Source organism: Haplochromis burtoni, unplaced genomic scaffold (genome assembly GCF_018398535.1).
Source record: "Haplochromis burtoni strain Fernald_Lab_line unplaced genomic scaffold, NCSU_Asbu1 Contig_376, whole genome shotgun sequence".
NCBI classification, from domain to species: Eukaryota; Metazoa; Chordata; class Actinopteri; order Cichliformes; family Cichlidae; genus Haplochromis; species Haplochromis burtoni.
In genome coordinates this window covers 208930-230874 of record NW_024582737.1, presented here as the reverse complement: position 1 = coordinate 230874, position 21945 = coordinate 208930, and the positions used below count along the sequence as shown (strand labels likewise).

Here is a 21945-nt window from a genome sequence, read left to right as displayed (position 1 = left end):
GTGAGTGATTAGCAGTTCTCCAGGCTTTATGAGGGTCTCAGTTTTTCTTTGAACATTTTGTACCTGACTGTTTTCTGAGTTTTTGTTTGTAAGCCACTTAACCCTGACCTATGACTCATTTAAGCACAAAAAAGGCAACAACACACAAGATGAATCTGTTACACATAACAAACAACACTGCAAAAGAACCCGTTTTAAATTGCATCTTTAGGCACTTTGTTACTAGAAGCCTGTTGCAAAAACAACATTTTTTTTCCCATTTTTTTGAATCTCTGAAAGTTGAATCTCTGAAAAGTGACAAAGAGAACAGTTTGACAGATATAATATAGCATTTTTGTACCAACAAGGTGATTTCCAAAGAGCTATTAGCTGAAAAAGTAGCAGGCCAAACAAAAAAAAAAACTATCTACAGCAGATAAATGTTATCTGAAATTCACATCATCATAAAAAAAAATCTAACAGAGGACCTGAGAGATGCATCTGGCCCTTGAGTTGATCCATCTACTGCTCACTGAAGTCTCACCAGAAATGGTGTCAGTGGAAGTCGTTTTTAAGGAAAAGGAAAAATCTGAGGTATGGTAAAATAAAACAGTGGCAACAGGTCTGATAGATGATAAATCCAGTTTGGAAATTTTTGGTTCAAGTCATCATTGTGCATGGAGGAGCTCAGGAGTGAGCTGCAACAGTCTACAGTCACATGTAAAACACAGTGGAGGCTCATCATGATTTGGAGCTGTGGTGTTGGGGATGTTGCCAAAACTGACAGAAATATGAACATAGAAAAGTACAGTCAGATTTTGATCCACCATGTAAATACCATCTGGAAAGTGTGTGATGAGCAATGACTTCATATTTAAACACGAAAGTGATCCCAAACACACTGGCAATGCAGTAAAAGAACACCTGGATAGAAAAACACCCAATCAGTCATGGATTGGCCCCTCAGAGCTTAGACCTCACGGATGTTGAAGCAGTGTGGGATCATTGGACAAAACAAAATGCAGCCAACATCCAAACAGCATCCATTTTTATCCTTAGAGAAGCCGGGAGAGCTATTCCTGAAGACTAGATCATGAAATGACATGAAAGCTGCCTGAGAGAGTTCAGGCTGTGCTGAAGAATAAAGGTGGTCACATCAAATATTGACTTTCAAGCTTATTAAAAAGTACTGGCTCTGTGTTTGCCTTATATACTGTATTAACATGTATGGTTGCACGTTTAAATCAATTACAGCACCTATTTCCCATTTTCAAGCAAAATATAAAGAAATGAGTGGTGGCTCAAGACTTTTACACAGTGATGTACAGTCTTGGTATAAAACGTATTCGCTAAAGCTCCCGAGCTTAATACTCGGACAAAGTCTCTCCCTGTCACTTACACACTCCCTGTACAGTCCCACTGCTGAACACAAGGGCTCTTGTCAGCTCATAGCACATTTAACACCTGAGCCACGCTGCTTTCATGTGACTTATATACCTGACACAAGCTTGAAGGATATTTTACTCTCAGGGGGATCTCTGTTATATCCCTGTTTTTTATTTCTTTTTTTTTATTCTTGCTGAGTTGGACACCTCGGGGATTTCACGTTACAGAGGATACCACCAGGAGCTCTATTACGTGAACATTGGCTGTAAGATTGCTTTGTACCCATACTGTATGCATATCACCCAGTCAGACACCCTTTTACTTCCAGACATAGCAGATGGCAACTTCTGAATGCTCCCACTGTGGTCATTAAATAATTAAGACTCTCATCAAGACCTGAACATGCCTTATGATGTGGCACATAGCCAGCCTGCCTTACTTGGCAGCAAAGAGTGTGGAGGAAGAAAAGGAGTGAAAAGACATTAAGTGTTGCATACAAAAAAAAACAAAAACAAAACTAAGAGGAACTCTCGACAAAAAGTTCCTTTCTGGGAATACTGGATAAAGCATGGTTGACATTTTTGTTGTATTCTCCTGAGTCTTAATCCTTGACTCTGAAACCAGTGTTGCAGCCCAATGAAATATTTATCGCGCTAAAGAGTCCCGAGGATAGGATCTGACACATTTAGCTGTATAACACTGCAGTCGGTTCCAAATGCAGAGCTTGTTCTCTTCTATTCACACTCATTTCAGTGTTTGTTTACTGTATATTTGGCTCGCATGAATTATGAATAAACCTTAGGAGGGAAAGTCACTCAAAGGAAACATGGCCACATGTGGGGTACAAATGCAAGCACTCTCCTTTACTTACTGTATACAAACAAGATGAAGAAATTGTCATCTTCCTCGCAGCTAGATGGGAACAGAGTCTTGTGCAAAACCAGGCAGAAGATGAGTGAGACGCAAACATTTGCTTCTCCCCGATGCTTCGGCTTCACAGCAGCCCTGCATTCTCCTCCTGTCAGTCATCTGGAGTGACATGTCAACTTTTGCTACCCCATCTCTCAGAGTTGGCAGGCAGTGCTGCCAGCATTTACCCAGTGATTTGGCTCTGCAGGGGTTTGGTACTCATTGCTCTATTGTTAATCATGGAGTTGGGTGAGAGGGCTACTCCCACACACTGACTCATTGGCGGCTCCCGCGCAGGTTGCTGGGACATTATTAGTCGAAATGCAGAGAGCCAATACTCACTCGCTGGCTTTTCTTCCACAGATTCACTCCCACATTGTGCTTATCTATAGATCCCCTCTAATCTGATGTTGTTTGTAAGTTATTTTAGTGGTGGGCTCTGAGCGAGCCACTGCCCACATTTGCATTTACAGAATTTCCATCGCGATAAAAATATATACGCAGCGCTGAACACATTTATTACACAACCTGCCATAAAAACAAAGAAACGGGAGTATTTTGGAAACTGGTCAAAATTCACTGGAGAATTCACCTGTTTATACCCAAATTTGAGCCGACGCACTCGACTTCTCTGTGAAGTCACAGATTAATTGAGCATAACGTTGAGCAAAACGTTCAGGAACACAAGTAAATAACTGTAATTTGGCATCTTAGATAATAATAATTATGTGCTTTACTATTTTTTCAGCATTTCTGTCAAATGCTAAATTTGAAAATTGATGGATAGCAACAATAATTCATGCCAAAACAACAATTTTAGCATTAAAAATATCAGAGCTTTGTACATACTGGTGGATTAGACATTACGGAAAGAAAATGGGCATCAGTGGCTTTAACCTCAACAACACTCAATTTCTATAAATGTTTTTCTTGTATTTTATATCTTAATTACATTTTTTTGAAAATGCAGTGCAAATTTAGACTTAAATTTGACCGTGGAGAAACTGGAAACGAAAATCAATTCTTACCCCTCAGCCTGAAAAGGCTGATGCAAACTGAATGAACCGAATGAAAATATGTGAATAAATTGCTGCCAAACTACTGATAAACTGATTTCTGTTTTTAATGGTTGCCCTTCATAGCCGGTCAGTTTCATACAAAGTCCTCCAAACTGCTGTTTCAAAACAGAAAAAGCCTGAAATTTCTGTTCTTGCATTTAAAAAAACAAACAAAAAGAAAACCTGGATAAAAACATGTTATGTTAATCTGAAGCTGACTTGCATTGTGAACGGTTGAAAGGTAATGTGTTTTTTTTTTAATCTCACAGTGGGTCTCTCTCTCTCTCTGTCTGTCTCTTTAGATAAGGCGCCACACTTCTCCAGGCTAGGAGATGAGGAGGTCAATGCTGGGCAAAATGCCACTTTCCAGTGTGTTGCTGCTGGAAGGGCATCAGAGGCTGAGAAGTTCCTGTTGGAGGTTAGTGCTTCATGATGGTGTTTATTGCTGAAAGTAACCTGTGTTTACTGTGTGTCAGCTTGTTGTATTTTTACCTTCAACATGGCAACAGTACAAAGGGAAGACTTCTTTTAATACTAACTCTAGTGCCTAATGTTACAGACGGATTATTAGACAAGGCTCCCTGGGCACGTGGGACACAGTAAAAGTCATCACACACTTTCCTATGAAGAGAAAACAATCCTGCACACAGAAAAAGACACATGCGACCACAAACATTGTGTCAATTTTATTCAACTTTGCACCTTTTTCCTTGCTATCTGGTTATTTTGCTTCTCCTTGTTGTTATTTGATTGACTTTTCAAAAAAGAAATTTGAACATTCATTTCAAGTAGAAGCTATAGCCTACAGCCAGGAGTCCTGAGGCCTGTAGTGTGAAGTAAGATTTTATCTTATCAGGGCAACTTCAGGTTGAACCCTGGGTGTTTAGTACGACAAAGGCTGTGTTTTTTCTGTACTTTACCAGGCTATATCATGATGGTAACTTATGCTGTAGATTTCATATGCTCAGGAGCAGGTTATGTTCTAGATTAGAGATCAATTGGTATGAAATCACCGCCGACCCAAAAATAGTGTCACCGATCCTGGAAGCTCTCAGAGTGCAGATTGTAGGAATATCTAAAGTTTTACAGTCGTGTCTTAAGCCTTTCCCTGATGAGCATCAATAATAAATGCAGATTCTTGGACCTTGATGTTTTTTTTTTCTCCAGTTGGCTGCAAACAACTTTATGTTATTATTAACATTATTAGTGAGGGTGTGTTTCCTCTCACAAAAAATCACGCCACTCATTTGTCTGTATTATTTGAGTAATTGGTTCATAATTTTCTAACATTACAGTTTTAGCTTTTAAAATCAGTTACTTTGCACCTTTTAAGTGAATGCACAGTGGAAACCCTGGGTTAGGATAAGTCAATCCACGTAATGGAAATATATCATCGGTGTGTTGATCTTTGTGTTTAGTGATTTGTCCGCAGGTCTGTGACTCATGGTTAAGTTTTCACATGCTGCTACAGTTTACTGCATACATAACTGTCACGTCTCTCTCTGTGTCATCATTATATGTAACCCAGACGTATTTATCCTTAAATAAAGATGGTACACAAAGGCTGAATGCTATAAAGGCTATGAAGGCCTTGAAGTGTCTTCACTCCGCTGCCTCTGAAAAGTCGCCTTGCTGATAGGATCGCTGTGTTCTTGTCCTTTTGCACTGTATCTATTCACATGATGGTCGCCATTTGAATCCATGTGAATGAGTATTTTTTTTTTAAACTCTTCTCTTCTCGAGGCCCAATTAAAGACCTATTGTAGGGATTCATAATTTGTCCATCTCATGCATGCAGTTAGCATGTAGCCACATATTCAGTGCTTTTGAGCATCTTACCACCCACTGCAGCCAGCATTAATCAAAGCTGACCCAGGAAAACCTTCTGCATTGTTTGAAAATGGGAGACGTGTGATTTAGGTAATTGCTGTATCCTCAGCCATACCTCTCTGATCAAGCCACCCATTTAGTCAAACACAAAGATGAAGGCAAATGCGTTGGGTAATTAGCTGGCATAACCCTACAGACGCCTACTGTAATGAGATCTTCAGGCCACTGGAATGCTTTTCCCCCCTCCTACCGCTCTTCTACCTTCAGCTGTCCTCTTCCATTGTCTGCTCCACACATGCACCTCTCAGGCTGTTTTCTGTTGTTGTGCCCTTTCGTGTTGATTGTGTCTGCAGTACCAGCTGTACCGCAGTCTCAACCGTACACGCCTGCCAGATTAACAGATCGTTTTTGTCGTTTCCTCGCCAATTAGCTATAGCCAGATTGTTTATGTAACATGAAGTGATCGCATGCTATTTCATTTACTCTGATTTATTCTGATTTCTGCTGTCTCCTTTCTGTAATTCACCGGCCAAGTAACAAAAAAACAGGAGTAGAAAAGATGCAGGAAGGATACATTACTGTATTCTTTTTTCTTTTTCCTGCGGTTACAAGATTTGTTGACTTTTTAACCCTAATCAGGGGGTGTGTGTTTATGTGTTTGTTTGCAAGACTCGGCCTGAGGTTCCTGTGGTCTGTGGCTTTTTGAAAGCCTCAAATCAGCAGTATGACAGAAGCCCAAATGGCCCAGTGTAACCCAGAGGTCTCGCTGCTAATCACAGTACGCTCACATTCTCATTCTGTGAAAGCTGTCGGATCAAAAGTACTGGAATGATGATTCATGTCCACTATTTCACACGCGGAGAGAATGGCCTGAAAACATGAGGAAAAAAATGCCAGAGCCAATGTGTTATTCTGAAACAGTGAGGATGTGACAGATGCTAGTGGTTTTAATGGTGTGGAACAAGTGAGAAAGGCCTCTCACAGTGCAACAGCTAGGTGCATCATGCAACATTCACTGGAGCCTCTTTTTTCTCTCTCACAGTTTTTTCTCCACTTCCTACTTTCTGCCACAGCTCGCTTTTCTTTCCATTCTTCTTAGACTGAAACAAGCGGACATTTTTTCTTTCTTTTTTTTTTGCTAAGACTGCTTAGGTGTGAATGCTTTGTTGTGTCAAACACATTAGCTTTACCAAGAGGAGCACTATGGACTCACTGTAGGCTCCTCTCGTAATCTTATTATTTTATTTTATTATTCATATTATTATCTGTGTGAATATTTTGCTAAAGTGAACAGGGCGTGAAAGACTGGAGAAAAAAGTGGAGGAATAGAGAAAAGAAAAGGGACAGAAAGAAAGAGAGAAAAGAAGGGGGGTGAGGATGAAACAGACAGACAAATGTGTGTGTGTGTGTGTGTGTGTGTGTGTGTGTGTGTGTGTGTGTGTGTGTGTGTGTGTGTGTGAGAGATCATTTGTGATGAAACATACTTGAAAATGTGGGTCACACTCCAACCATGCCCCCCCAAGAGCTAGAGGCAGACAGGGAAAGACCCTGGAGGTCCTGGATGGAGCTTCCACAGCCAAGGGCAAGAGTGCCAGAGGACCAGAGGCAGCGGCCAATCATCCCGGCCAAGCTAAGGATGGGGGCCCCAGACTCCGGGCCCCCGAGAACCGCTTGACACCCAGTGGAGCCTCCACCGTGCAACGGAGAGGCCCACCCTTAATAGCAATGTGGGGATCAATGCTCAGGGAGCCCCAGACCCAGGCCTAGCCCTACACACACAGAAGCTGCACATAGACATACAAGCACATACACCCCATCCTCTGAAGTGCAGACAGATTGGTGCCTCTCAGCAGCGGCCATTTCTGCACTTTCATGCCTCTTCATGCCATCATTCAAGTATTATCTGTGCTAGAGTGATTAAACTTTGATGCATTAAAGTCCATCTGTCTCCCGATTGTAACTGTTGAACGGTTAAATGTTTTGCTTCAATAACATTGCACGCTAAGGACAGATGAAGTCGAAGATGGGCTCCATTAGGGCACGACGCTCATGACATATATTACCCCCATAATCACTATTATTTTAACAAGAATTCATTTGTTTTCATTAAAGCACGTCTGATCGTAATATTGCATGATTAAATCAGGGAGATGGTCCTTCCATTCTAATGAAATTGTACACAACTGGACGATTCTTCTTTTTAATCACACAGCTCTAACTAGAAGTGACCCAGATAGCAATAATTTGTGTATTGCTACATTATTAGCTTTGTGTTCCAGGAGTTCACAGTGCGGTAACTGTGGAGGCAACCATAAAGGTTGTTAGTGTGTGTGTGTGTGTCCTGTGCTAATAGGGAAGGCTGGATGTTGTGTGTGCAAGGGTGTTTATAATAAAAACATCAGTGTATGAAACATAATGAACCCGTACTTAAAAGACAAAGTAAACAAAGTACCAAAACAAGGGAGCAGAGGCAAATAGAAGGCAGGAAAACTAAAAGAAGGCAAAGACTCCTTACACACCTAAACTCACCAGCTGCTTTATTAGCTATGCTTGGTCAGCTTCTTGTTACTTGAATGGGATTTTGAATGTGCCAGTCTGGCACCATTTGCTGGTTGTTTGGCTGGTCTGAGTATTTCAGAAACTGCTGACCTCTGTTGATGTCAGAGAAGAATGCCCAGACTGCGTGATGGGAGGACAACAGCAACTCAAAATAAAAGCTACTTACAACCAAGATATGCAGAAGAGCATCTCTGAATATGTTAAACGGGGTACAGCAACAGAAGACTACTGTGGGTGTCATGTGGAGCAACATTCAGATGGTAGGGTCAGAATCTGGTATAAGCAACATGAATGCATGGATCCATCTTGCTTCGTATCAATTGTTCAGACAGGTGGTGGTGTAATAGTATCAGGGATATTTTCCTGGCACACTTTGAGCTCCTTAGTACTAAGTGATTTTCATTTAAACACCATAACCTGAGTATTATTACTGACTTTTTATGACTACAGTGTACTAATCTTTGGATGGCTGTTTCCAGCAGGTTAACGCACAGTGATACAAAGCTAATATCATCTCAAACTGGTTTCTTAAACATGACGATGAGTTCACTGTACTCAAATGGCCTCCACAGTCACCAGATCTCAATCTAATAGAGCACCTTTGGGATGTAGTGGAACAGTAGATTCTCAACTTGGATATGCAGCTGACATATCTGCAGAAGCTGTGTGATGCTATTTTGCATTAATATGGACCCAAATCTCTGAGGAGTGTTTTCAGGAACTTGTTTTACTGGTGCCAGAGTCAGAGGTCAGAAAAAAACTGCAAAAGTTGCAGAGTATACCTAATGAAGTGTCTGGTGATGGTATATGCTATAACATTACAGGCAAACATCCCCAGCTATTCTGGGATTCCGCGTGGATATGACACAAACATGCTCTGTAATACTAATAGTGTCAACGTAAAGCATACAACACCATGCAGATTGAACATCTGCATATTTTTCATGCCTTTAAATAACTAATATTTGCTAAAAATCCGTTTTAATTAGTGAGTCAGTCAGCGAGGTCTTCCATCAGCTGAAGGGACACTCCACTAATTTTACAACTGAAGGTCAGTTTCCAGTCATGGTGAGGGCCACTCAGTATGTGACAGCCGTTGTCTTCTGCCGTCCTTCAGGCCTTCATTACAAACTGGGACACTGAGTCTGAAAGATGTCGAGGGTGTAATGAAGAGACTTTATCATGTTGCATTATCCCATGCCAAAGATCTTGGGTGTTGACAACTTGACTCATGCTAAAGAGTAACAGTGAGGACATCTCAGCCTTTAATGCCTGTCTTTTTTTGCATAGCTCTAGATTTTAAAGACTCTGACTACGTCGTTCAGAGTTATTATGCATTTGTATTTTGTGAATTTCTCACACTACTACAGAAACATCTACACTTATGTGCGTGCGGGTGTAAAAGACTGTGTTATTGTGCTGTATAAGATGATATATATCTGTGTGCGTGTGAGAGGGACAGGTCATGGCCTATCCTGGTTTCTCTGACCATGTCCTTTTCTGCTTTCCAGAGACACAATGGGGACATTTTAACAATGGCGTCAGTCAAGCACCTGAGCCATCGGCGCTTTGTGGTGTCCTTCCAGCTCGACAGTGTCCAGCGAACTGATCAAGACCTTTACCGCTGCGTCACTCAGTCCCCCAGAGGCTCCGGAGTCTCAAACTTTGCTGAACTCGTTGTCAAAGGTAAACATCCTTTTCCCTTTTCTCTGACTGTTATTATTGTTTTCTTTTAGCCTTCATTCTCCATCATCCCAGCCGTTATGATTTCCTGCTTTTCTTGGACACAATACAGTAATGCGTGTGATTGAAAGAAGAATTAAAAAGGAAACAAATACCCACAGGATATCATTTGTGCATGACTGCGAATGTCTCACGCATTTATTTCTAATTTATTTCCAGAGAAATTTCTTATTCACAACTTGTATGCTACAGCGACCACTTGAAGGCTTTTTAAGTGATATCCACAGTCTCCCTGGCATGTGTGGCATCCTGAGCTGTACTTGCCAGATACACTGCCATACTGAGCTCTTCAGCTCTCTGTCAGAAGGCTGTTCACTTGCCTGGGACTCCTGCAGCCCTTGTCATATCATGTAGCGCAGATGGTGACCTCACTACCATTACTCACTCCATCCCCACCGCCCAACACCACCGCTTTGACAGCATAGTAATGACATGGCTTGCGGGATGGTTTGCTGGCATAACAAACCCGAGCCCTCAGCAAAGTAAAGAAAGGAAAATAAGGATGTAAGGGATTCTCAATCCCCTTGTCCTCTACTGTACGCTCTTGTTATTACGTTTTTAAAGACCGAATGGAGCGCAAATGAGAGTGAGGACAAGCTCAAAAGGAGTTTTTAAGCCAAGCTAGCAGAGTGGCTCTGTGGATATCTGTGTCTGTCGCTTGGCTGGCTGATAGATTGGTGCAGTCCACCACTTTGGTGGACAACCGTTGGATGGGCTGCTGTGAATTTTAGCCAACAGTTAGGATCCCACCACGAGGAAGCCCCCTGCTTTTGTGCTGGGCACATGCATGAGATTGTCTTTTTTTTTTTTGCAGCACCATAATCTCAAACCATCCATTAACGTCAGCTGTATTTACTACGAGTTAGTGAATGTTAGGATGCTCACATGCTTAAATTACGTTGTGAACATGGCACATATGAGCTTTGTAATGCCTCGCTTCCATAGTCCTTTTACTGATAAGACAACGTGGGTTGATTTTAGTGTCGCGATAGACTGATTTGCTGCAAAAAGGAGCCCCCTTTGCTAGAACGTTAACCAGCGAGTGCCAGAAAACCAGGACACAGCGAATGTACTTGACAGATGGCTGTGATTTGCTCACACTCTCAGTGAATAAGTGTCATTGTGTCTTTGTGGTTGTTGCTTTCCTTATTTTGTTATAATCAGGACAAAGATGTTCTTTCTGGCAAGGCTGCACCACCAGTAAATGCGATGGCCAGTTAAGTTATTCTCATGTCAGCTGCCTGAAACTCCATAACTGGCTGTGCTCTTCGCTGACTTAACAAGGCTTTCATAAATCCCTTTTCCCCTCTGCTCTGCTAAAAAGAGCCTAATCATCCCCTTAATGAGTTGGATCTACTCGTTTATATAATGCAGAAAGAATGCGAGAATCATAGTAAACCCTTCTACTGCTCCACGGAGGGCTCGGAGATAGCTACATGATTAATAAAACAGTTTTACCTTGTCCGTATGTCTCGGGCTATTGTTGTGGGCCCTGAGTTTATATGCGCACACATATTCTGTCCTAAGCATATTTGAAAATGCATTGGCAGAAACAAATGTTGCACCGACGAGGAGTCCCACATTAAACAGACACTAGCACTGAGAGCTTGGTTTGTTTTCATGGAAGTGACAACTATTAATGAACTAGGGGGGGTACGATAAATTAGCAGGTAAAATTGAGTCTACTTAAAGTGTGAAAGGGGTAGGTGAGATGCTTTGAAGGTAATCGCACTGGCTGTTTGCCTGTTTGCTCAAAATTTGGCCTTTTATTATAGATGCATCCATTGACAGTTAAAAGATGAGCTGCTGCAGGCACAAAGAAGCAATACAGAGTAGAGGTGAAGTTGTCGAAAAACCCACAGAGAGGAGGGCCATAAAAGACAGAGGCAGGGATGAAGGATTAGTCACAGCCACAGATCTAACGCTGATCTTTTCTCATGCTTTGTCCACATTTCTTTTGGCTTTCCCATCCCTCACTCTCACGGTTGCCTGTGTAAGTGTTTAGCGGCTTGGATCTGCCAGAAAGTGACGTGGGCAGTGGTATTAATTCTCAGTTTGCCAGGCTTTACCAGCAGTAATGTATTCAGCTCTTTCATCGTGGTGGCCGGCTGTCTGAGAAGTTGGAGAAAAACACGCGCAGTAATTATTGTCTGAGTTACAGAGAATGTCACGTTCAATGCGACGCATGCACAGCTGTTTTTTGCATTCACCCCTTTGCTAAAAAATGTATGCAAGGCTCTGAACGCCCCGTTAATAGGTATGACTAATCTGCTATTTGAACATAGTTTGACCTGCTCACATCCTGCAGTCTCTGGAGACTCATTTAAGACTCAGTGGGCTTTAACATAGCCAGAAATCTATTTGCATACGACTGATTAGTAAAATTAATAGCACAACTTTACCACCCTAGATTGTGCAGCAGTGCTGCCGGCCTGCCAGGAAGTGCTTTTATCAATACCAATGTGTTCTTAACCAGCAAAACGAGAAAACACTGCTTTTCATTTTCTCCGACAGTACCACCATCCCCCATTGCGCCGCCTCAGCTTCTGCGTGCTGGCTCCACTTACCTGATCATCCAGCTCAACACCAACTCTATCCTGGGAGATGGCCCTATTATCAGGAAGGAGATTGAGTATCGTGCCAGCCAGTCTCCATGGTCAGAGGTGCATGGAGTCAACATGGTCACCTATAAGCTGTGGCACCTGGATCCAGACACAGAGTATCACATCAGCGTGCTGCTGACTCGACCGGGAGAGGGCGGAACCGGCCCTCCGGGACCTCCTCTCGTGAGCAGGACCAAGTGTGCAGGTGACTAATAATTGTTCCCAAACTCTTTGGTTCATAAGAGCTTCATAAAAATGGGATTTTATGCTGTATATATTCTCTCTTTTAACACAGGAAGTGTGTTTTCTTTTAAGGATTTAAAGAAGATTAATGGGGTAAATGTACCAAACGATGACATAAGGAGCTAAACACACTCTTGAGGAGTGTATCATCCATACTGCACGGTACTCTCTGGAGATTCCTTGTAAGCAGACAAAAATTGCTGCTAATCATCCAAAATTCATTTTGCATATCCCTGATATGCACACACATGATTGCGCTTCCCTTCTTGCAAAGCTTCAACCTCGGTTTACGTGTTTACTATTAAGCAGTACGAGTCCTTCCTGCTTGTGCCGGCTCGTTGATATTTTCCATGGCCCGCTACCTGTCACGCCACCTCACGTCGACGTGCCTCTTAGTGCGTGTGCACGAGACAATAAGAAGACGCTCCACTCGAAAGCTCCACGGGGAAGCTTTAATTTGAATAACAGATGAATGTCTGCCTTATCGTTAACATCTTGTTTATGCCAGTGTGCAGCTCTAAATCTTGTATGCTGTCATGTGTGAAGAGACGATGACAGTCTTGTCAGCTGTTTCCTGTTTGGAGCACAAAAGTGAGAACATTTCTTTTTTTAAACATCTTTTTTTTATTTTTTATTGGGGGTTGATATTGCGTGGAAATAGCTCACCAAACAACACGTTGTGTTTCTGAAAAACCTCTGAGGTATCTGCATTATTTAGGCAATGCAGTACCCCCGAGCAAACCATATGAGGATAAAGTACGTTGAACACTAATAAACCGTAAAGTGCGAGGCAGCTCTCATCCTCTACTTTAGCTCAGCTCAGTGAATTTCTAAATCAGATAGGCTTATACTTTTAATTTTGGCTATGATAATACCTGTAGATATGGCCCCTTCTTATGATGAAGCTGTTCTAATAAAGACCCTCAGCTCATTGTACTGATGCCCAACAGCCACACGCTGTAACTTAAAGGAAGCTTACAATATGAGACTGCGCTGGTCACGATAATCTGCTAAAATTCAATCAGTGAGAAGCTGATAGACAAGTTCTGACTCAGTCGCTGCATATACTGCACTTATCTCATAAGAAAGGCATATTTGTTATCACTGGTGTTCTCTGAACTCTGTAGCCAAGGAGACTGAAAGGGACTTTATTTGCTGCCAGCATAGCAATATTGCTTTGACGGTTATTTAAAAGATAACAGCTGGCTGACTGCAGTAGCTAGTCTAAAAAAGGGCTTCTTTGGTATCTACTGGAGGAGACAGAAATTTTATTTGGCTAGTGTAACAAATGGACAAGAATTAGCAGGTGAAAGATTTTCTTGATTTGTCAGAAAACAGTGAAAAAAGCAGATTTTTTGGCTAATAATAACTCAACAATGTTGATTTCTGCCTACTGTAATTTAAAAAGAGACAGCTCATTATCATTTGACTCTTACAGTATTCAGACTAACACTTAACAATTCCCCAAATCATCATTTTTCTCTGGTCCATTTTAAGGCTCTGATCAAGCCTTTTCATTGTTTTTGTTCATTTTGTCCCGCTCGCGTTTCCCGTCTCTGTCGTTTGTCACTGTTCAGACACAGAACACCCAGGAGAAGAGCTCTCTTTTAAATATACATACAACAAACTGTGTTACTGCAGATGCACACACAGAAGCTGCAGGTAGTCATTACCGCTGCCTGAATCTGCAATGTGTGCGATGTAGTCACAGACACACAAAATGGAGAGCTTTGTGTTACCCAAAGGCAGTCTGTGGATCCACGTCTTCCATGGTCATCACTCTTCTCTATGCCCAACGGTCTCTCCCTGCCACACACCATCCCTCACATATCTTCCTACCCTGCTCCACTAGAGCCTCCCTGGCCTCCTCTCCAATGACATATTAAAGCTACTCTCCTCTCCCAACAGCCAGAGACACCCCTCATTCATCAGGCGCCGTGAGTGAGCTCTCTGCCCTCCTTCGCCTATCCCCGCACACCGCTCCGCAACAACGAGAGACAGAGAAAATTCCCAATAAAAAAAAAAAAAAAGGTTGATAGCAAGAAGAAGTAGAGTAGAGGGAAGGCGATGGCGGTGGAGTCGGGGTAGTTTTTCAAAGTGAGAGTAAAAATGAAAGCGAGCGTGCGAGAGGTGAAGCGAGAGCGGAATCATAACGTACGGAAATTGCTTTCACAGTTGCTGCTATCGGTGTTTGTGAAAGTCACTAAACTCTGCCTTTAATGATGTATTTACATTTCAACCACTGTGACATTAGGTTGTTCAGCCATGTGTGGGATAAGTAATACTGCTGTGTTTGCTGAGCTGTTAAACAGGGCATTTAGATGCAGCACTAGTTCAACACAGAGGAAGTGTAGGTGAAATTAATTTGGCCCATCAGTGTATCTTGTACATATATATATACGTGTGTGTCTGTGTGTGTTGTGGGGGCTTCATTTGATTGGCTTTTGCATGACACAAATCAGTGTTTACAGTTCTGACACGTGTGTATTTTGTTATACACTTCAACACTATGAATCTCCTCCTGGTGCGTCTCACATTCTTGACCCTTCAGTAGCTCTAATAACCGGCTGTCTCCCAGAGTTCCCCTGACCCAAACCTTCAAACCATCTGGTGCACACCACCCCTGCTCACCCTGCATGCTTCTGCTGAATCCTGAATACAGACAGACGCACATACACCCGCTGCTGGCCCGATTACATTTAAGTATGAGAAAATAGATCGGCGGGGTTGCTGTTGTTGTTGTGGTTTGGTTTCAGGGAAGGTTGTAATTATCCGGTGAACAGAAGGGATATTTTGGACCCTCTTTTGTATTTAGGAAGTGAATTTCCTCTCCCGAAGCCGTGTCTCACCACCGTGACTAATCTGGCTCTTTCATGGTGAAGCATGTTGGCTAGCCGGCTGCGCTGTGCACATATACATCCTCGCGGTGGCGAGCCATCCTAGCGCCGCTGCTGTAAAACTAATGGCCGTGAATGTGAACACGGTCTCCACCTGGCTCCGATGGTCATCCAGGTGTGCCTGATGAGCCATTGCTGTGATTATCAGCACGGTGCATTAGCACAGCTTGAAGCCCCTCAAGTAAACCACAGAGGAGAGGCGAGCGTTTGTACTGCAGGTGGTCCCCAAACTATGCTAATGGGCTTCCACCTGCTGCTGGGTCACTGAACCTTCTGGAAAGCCCCTGCCCGTGATGCTTTTGGTCTGTTAGAGGGAGCCAACGCTGGAGCCCGACTAAAATTAGGCACATTAGGAACACAAGTGCTTTGCCTTACTTGGCATGTCGTTTATCATGTCTTCCATTCAGAGGCAGAATTCCCTATATGGGCAGATTTGGATTTCTGTGCACCAGGGTGTGAGTGAATGTCTGTAAAACACAATCTATACTGCTGCTGTCCCATGCTACAATTTTAGAGGAAGTAAACCAGAACCAATCACATCTTCTCTAACTTCCAATCTCCGTTCATCACCACGGTGCTGTGGGCTTTCGTCCATGTTGGGACGGCTGCAGTTTTCATGCCACGGGGTGCCAGGGAACGGGTGCCCGTGGCATACAGACAAATAAGACGAGGCTAGGGGAAGGGGCTGGCACAAATGTCCACTTTGAGAAAACCCATAATGAGCACACTGTGGCCGCTTTGGTGGCGCTTTCATCAACTCAGCAGTTAAATGCCTCTCTTTATTTAGCTCCCAGACTGTGCAGACTGTCAACTGCACCATCAAGACAATCCTCAGTCACACTGAACAATGGTACATTAACATTTCTTACTGGGTGCAGTCTACTACGGTGCGATTACCGTGCCCACCCATTTATCTACCGTCACATTACTCTGGATGAGGTTCAGATCAATGCTCTGTTCATATTTCCATCTACCCTGAGATGCCAGATAGCAAATTAAAAGAGAAAGTTGGTGATTGCAGAGACCTTTAGTATAGATTGGAACTGTCATAAAATCTCCACTGCTCTAGCTAAGTGTCTCAGACAGTCTGGAATATATATATATATGTACATATGTATGTGATGTCTGTTTGTGTGCCTGTGTGTCCTTGCACAAGTACAGAGCACCTTTTGAATCCATTTTCTCAGATAATACTTGTCTTAATGCATTAGCCCCTGCTCAGTGATGCATTAGCCACTTTATTTAAGTTCTCTGCACTAATCTGTGCTGCAGCGAGAATCCCTCTGAGTGTGCAAGTCAGCGAGGGAATGAAGACCTTGGCCAGTAACCTCAAACTCCACTGATCTCTTGCTGTACCCGATATCTTTGCTGTCATTCCCTGCCTCCCTGGCCCATTACTCATCGTGCCCTATTAAAAGAATAAAGCCATACAATGCATTATGTAGCATATTGCTTGACAAAAACGGCATTGATTGTGTTAATAATTTCCACTGATAAATACCTCCATTGATACGGAGGATGTCCTTGGCTTAACTTGGCCTTGCTTCAGTTTCGGACGTCCTCCCGAACACTGGCCGGTCTGTGCCTCTGGGTATAGAGGCTCTCTGTATCTTTCAGTGAGCAAATAAATTCAAGGGGAATATCACAGACGCAGCTGTTGTTCTTTTAGTACGAGTTAGAGAAAGTCGGGGTTAACCCGCCAGTGACCAGAATTAACTCGGTGCCTTCTAAAAATATGGACCGGGCCACAGCGATGACCCGTCAGTAACACTGACCAGCGGAAGTGAATGCTCTTGTGTTTTTTGTATGTGGATTAAACCTCAGGGCGAAGGAGTGAAACTACTGCATGGCCACTTTGCTCTGCGGTAGGGGAAAGGGAGGAGACTGGTGGGAGTGCAACAGCAACCCGCGGCCTGTCCGATTAATTAGCGCAATTGGTGCGAGTTCCTGTTCTGCCATCAGGGATGTGGGTGTGTTGTGCTGGCAGCAAAATGACCTCTGCACTGTGGCAGGGCAGTATGGCGGCACGTAGAAGAGGAACAGCTTGAAAACTGCCCGGGTGGTCCTGTTATATTAGTAATGCAGGCAATTTGCTGGATGTTCTGTCAAAAATCCAATATTTCACAATAAAAGCTTACCTGTGTCTTGTCCGTATCTCTCATATCCTTTTCCTCAATCTCTCACAGAGCCCATGCGCGCATTACGGGGACTCGCCGCCACAGATATCCAGCCCAGGCAGTTGTCCCTGCAGTGGGAGAATTTGGCGTTCAACCTGACACGCTGCCACACCTACTCAGTGTCCCTGTGCTACCGCTACACCATGGCGGGAGGAGGCGGCGGCCACAACACCACCGTACGCGAGTGCCTTGCAGTGGAACACAATGCCTCACGCTTCACGCTGCGTGATCTGCCACCCTACCATGCCATCCATGTCCGTCTGTCACTGGCAAATCCAGAGGGGAAGAAAGAGGGCAGAGAGGTCACCTTTCAGACGGAGGAGGACAGTAAGTCCCAGAAGGAGATTACAGAAAAGACAGTAGATAGATGGTAAAAGACGGAGCGCAGAGAAACTAAAACTGAATAGAGCCACTGGATGAATGCTACACATTCAAGGTTCACTACCAGTTTATTAGATCTGCAGCAAAGTGCAACATTAATATCTGATCAAATGTTTATTAAAGTTCTAATGATTTCAGTGAAACTGTTTTATAATGGCGGATGTAGTTCGTGTTGCTGTTGAACTCGTTGTTTCCTACTAGCAGGCGTTTCTGTTTATTATCTTTTCCATCTCATTTAAATCAATGAAGGGAGGCTAAATAACAGAATCACCTTGCTTTATATTGCAGTACAACTGAGAGAAACAAAAAGCTTCCGAGATTAAAATAAAAAAATCCAATCAACACCTTTCCGAAACACTTTTCTTCAAAAGCATTGTAACCTTGATGAAGGTGAGAATATTGTAGGACTGTTGCTTTAAAAAGCTGTAACATTAGCACTAATATTAGAGCAGCTGGGAAAAATCTTAAAGCTGCTCTCGCTCCTTAACAGCCAAAGACAGCGTCATTCATCAGGCCTTCATATTATAAATGTTATTTTCTTAAAAAACAAACAAACAGAAACCCTCCACTCTCCAATTATCACAAAGTACAAGTTCCAATAATATGTGGTTCCCACTAAATGTTGGCAGTCCAACGTTTTATTGCCTTAAAGCATTTGCTCAGTTTGTCACATGCTAAACTGCGGTCTGGGGTTAGCTCACTGTATGTTCTCATAATAAGTGCAGGCTTCCCACATTGAAACTGTCCCATGTTATAATTTTGTGGACATACACCACCTCCCTAGGATTGTGTCGTCCCTCTTTTGCTTGCAAAAAAGCCCTGAGCTATTGAGGCATGGACTTCACCCGACCCCTAAGATGTGCTGGTGTATCTGGCACCAAGCTGTTAGAAACAGAACCTTTAAGCCCTGTAAATTGTAAGATGAAGCCTCCATGGACTTGTTAGACTCGTCGAGCACATCCCACAGATGCTTGATTGGATTGAGATTTTGAGGGGAATTTAGAGGCTAAACAACTTGTTGTTGTGCTCCTGAACTATTTTAGTTTTGTGGCAGGGCGCACTACCCTGCTGAAAGAGGCCACAGCCATCAGGGAATACGGTTTCAGTGCTTAGGTATTGATATATGTCAATGTACCATCCACATGGATGACAGGACCCAAGGTTTCCAAGTAGAAAGCATCACACTGCCTCCGGTGGCTGGTCTTCCTCCCATAGTGTCCAACTCCAGGCCTCAAGGGCTGCTGTCCTATAGGTTTTAAATGCGTCCTTGATCCAACATGGCTGATTTAAATGGCTAAATTACCTCCTCAACAAGTTCTCCAGAGGCCTGGTAATGAACTAATCATTTGATTCAGCAGTGTTGGCCCAGGGTGAGATCAAAAACCTGCAGGACCTTGAGGCCTGGAGTTGGACACCCCTGCCATAGTGCATCCTAACACCAGGTGTTTCACCATGGTAAGCGATGCACACACAACCGGCCATCCATGTGATGTCAAAGAAAATGTGGATACCTTCCTCCATGGCTCCGTGGTCCAGTTCTGATGCTTCGTGACCATTGTTGGTGCTTTTATTTGGGGACAGGGGTACACAACAAACTGCAATGCGGATGTAGATTCTGACACCTTTCTACCAGAACAGCTCTGTGCATTAGTGATCCTTGGTCACCTGTAACCTTGCTGCTGGTTCACCGCTGTTCTTTCTTTGTGTTTGATAGATATAAACCACTGCAGACTGGGAACATCCCAGAGTTACAGTCCTGGAGATGATCTGACCCAGTTATCTAGCATCACAATTTGGCACATCTCAGACTTGCTCAGATCCTTAGGTTTGCCAGATTTCTGCTTCTAACAAATCAGCTTTGAGGACAAAATGTTCACTTGCTCCTTAATATCACCCACTCACTAACAGGTGCCATGATGAAGAGATAATCAGTGTTATTTGCTTCACCTGGCAGTGGTCATAATGTTATGCCAGATTGGTGTAATTCTGCTTTTCCATCAGTGCTCAAAATACACAAATCCATTATCAGCCCAGTTTTGTGTAATTAAAACTTCTCCTCCCCTCTCCCTTATGCATTAATACAGAAAGGGTGACCGGCTGACTGAGTCAGCATCACAAAAGATCCATTTCATTTTTAGATGGAAATAACATAAAAGAGAAAACATATCTGAGACTCGGGCAATCCCGAGATAGGATTTGGTTCTTATTTCTTATCTCCTATTATTCCTGTGTGCCTTCACAGATTTTCTGCGTGGTGGCTAAAGGAGAAATCAATTCTGCCGTGAACCAAAAAAAGGAAAAACATCTAAACAAACAGGATTTTTCAGAAAGCTACATACACACATATGTACAGAGAAAGATAGAAAAAGAGCAACCAAATAAGAGAGTGAATGTTTTTCTTTTGCTTAGATAAAGATGAGTATATGTATAAATACAAACAGTGTGTGCCAATTAGAACCACCTTTTCCAAAAGTCCCAATAAGCAAATTTGTCGTCCTGACTAACCCAATTCAAAAAAACAGTCAACTCAGCTGTTTGGCTCTCGCTTTAGCCTCAGGCCTGAATCTCACATAACAGTCTTCCTCTGCGCAGTGCTCGCACAGACCGCTGGGACCAGGACTTCAACTGAATGGCCCCAAAACCATGTATAGTTGAGAGCTCAGGCCTTCACATATTCATCAGTATATTTAAGCTTTGACTGAAGCAGAATAAAAAATATAATTCTTTTATAATATTTTCTTTTTTCTCATCTTTGTAATGGGTGCATAATTTATGCAGTTCATGAATAAACTGTATCCTTTTTGTGAGTTTTGCCTGCCTACTGCTCTGTATGTCAGAGTGCTTTGTGTGATGCGTCGCTCTGGGCCACAATGACATTCACTCTGTGATATTGACAGGAGAGGATCACTGTGTGATTAGCCCTTCAGTTTCCCTGACAAATGTTTGTTCTGTAATTTCTCATAGTCCCCGGAGGCATCGCACCGGAGTCGCTCACCTTCACCCCACTGGATGACATGATCTTCCTGAAGTGGGAGGAGCCTGTTGAGCCCAATGGACTTATTACCCAGTATGAGGTGAGCCCATGGAGACATGAGGGTGAATTTCTTAGATGTGTAAATTTAATTGGTTGTAGAGTTTGGTGGATTGGGGCAGGTGCGAGCATTTAGTAGTCTCTCTGTTATCATCGTTGGCTCCGCTGGACTTAAAAGTTGACTTAATCAGCTAACATGGTTGCTGTGCTGTTGTTTGCTGATTCTTTTAATGATTCTGGAGTGTAAACATATTCAAATCTAATAACAAGCAAGGCTGTACCCATACATATCAGCATGTTAAATACCAGTGGCTGGATGGGTGATTAATCAACTTCTCTGTGCTTTATCTCGAACTTTATTCAGGGTTGCCATGGTTTGCGTACCAGAAACTAACTGGGAAAATATTTCTGCGTACAAAGTCTGCAAACGTATAGATGTCAAAATCCTGAACTGTCTGATGATGATGAATCAGTTATTTAAGTGCAGTCTGTACAGTAGTGATTTTAGACTACAACTAAAAGAGAATTTCATATGCTCAGATGAATCTTTAAAATAATGAAATTACATTGATCTACAGTAAAATAAACACAGATATTAAACGTGTTATTGCTAGGAAACCATCAAACTAGCTTGTACTCTCTAGCCAATAGTAACTCTGATATTCCTCTCCTGCCCTGACAGACAGCTGGAAAATTTAATTTGAACCTGACTTTGGTTGTTTAAATAGTATTATGTTTAATCATATTTCAACGTCCTGTTAAACACTGTCGGCATTTCAGTTGAAAGGCGCAGAGTGAGGTCTCTGTCAGTTTCTCTCCCTCACCTGCCATCCAAAGCTATCCGTGCCACCTGCACCGTGGTGCCTTATTTGTAAAGTGGCTTTGACAATACAAAGAAAAACCCAGTAATATTCTAAATAAAGTTGTTAAATATTATATACTACAGATGGAAAGCATAGTGGTATTAACCCTATTGGTATTGTATAGTGATAAAAGTGAGCATCGGGATTGTATGAGTGCATACACTATTGCTGAAAAGAAAAGTGATGCAGGGATGAGTTTTAAGACGTCAAATATAAAGAATAAAAAAATCAGTTTTAATAAATTTAAACATCCTTAATTTTGTAAATCAGGCAAATTAATGAAAGA

General features: G+C 42.7%; 1 protein-coding gene across 4 annotated transcripts in view; it reads left to right on the top strand.

Annotated features, from left to right (window-relative positions):
• LOC102305866 (receptor-type tyrosine-protein phosphatase U) overlaps nucleotides 1–21945 on the top strand; it is a 186295-nt gene that overhangs the window by 105653 nt on the left and 58697 nt on the right. For all 4 annotated transcript variants that reach the window (XM_005943757.3, XM_005943758.3, XM_005943759.3 and 1 more), the window contains exons 5-9: nucleotides 3635–3750; nucleotides 9233–9407; nucleotides 11979–12272; nucleotides 17394–17711; nucleotides 20730–20839. In XM_005943757.3, coding sequence (XP_005943819.1) covers nucleotides 3635–3750; nucleotides 9233–9407; nucleotides 11979–12272; nucleotides 17394–17711; nucleotides 20730–20839 — 1013 coding nt within the window. The remainder of the gene's footprint in view (nucleotides 1–3634; nucleotides 3751–9232; nucleotides 9408–11978; nucleotides 12273–17393; nucleotides 17712–20729; nucleotides 20840–21945) is intronic.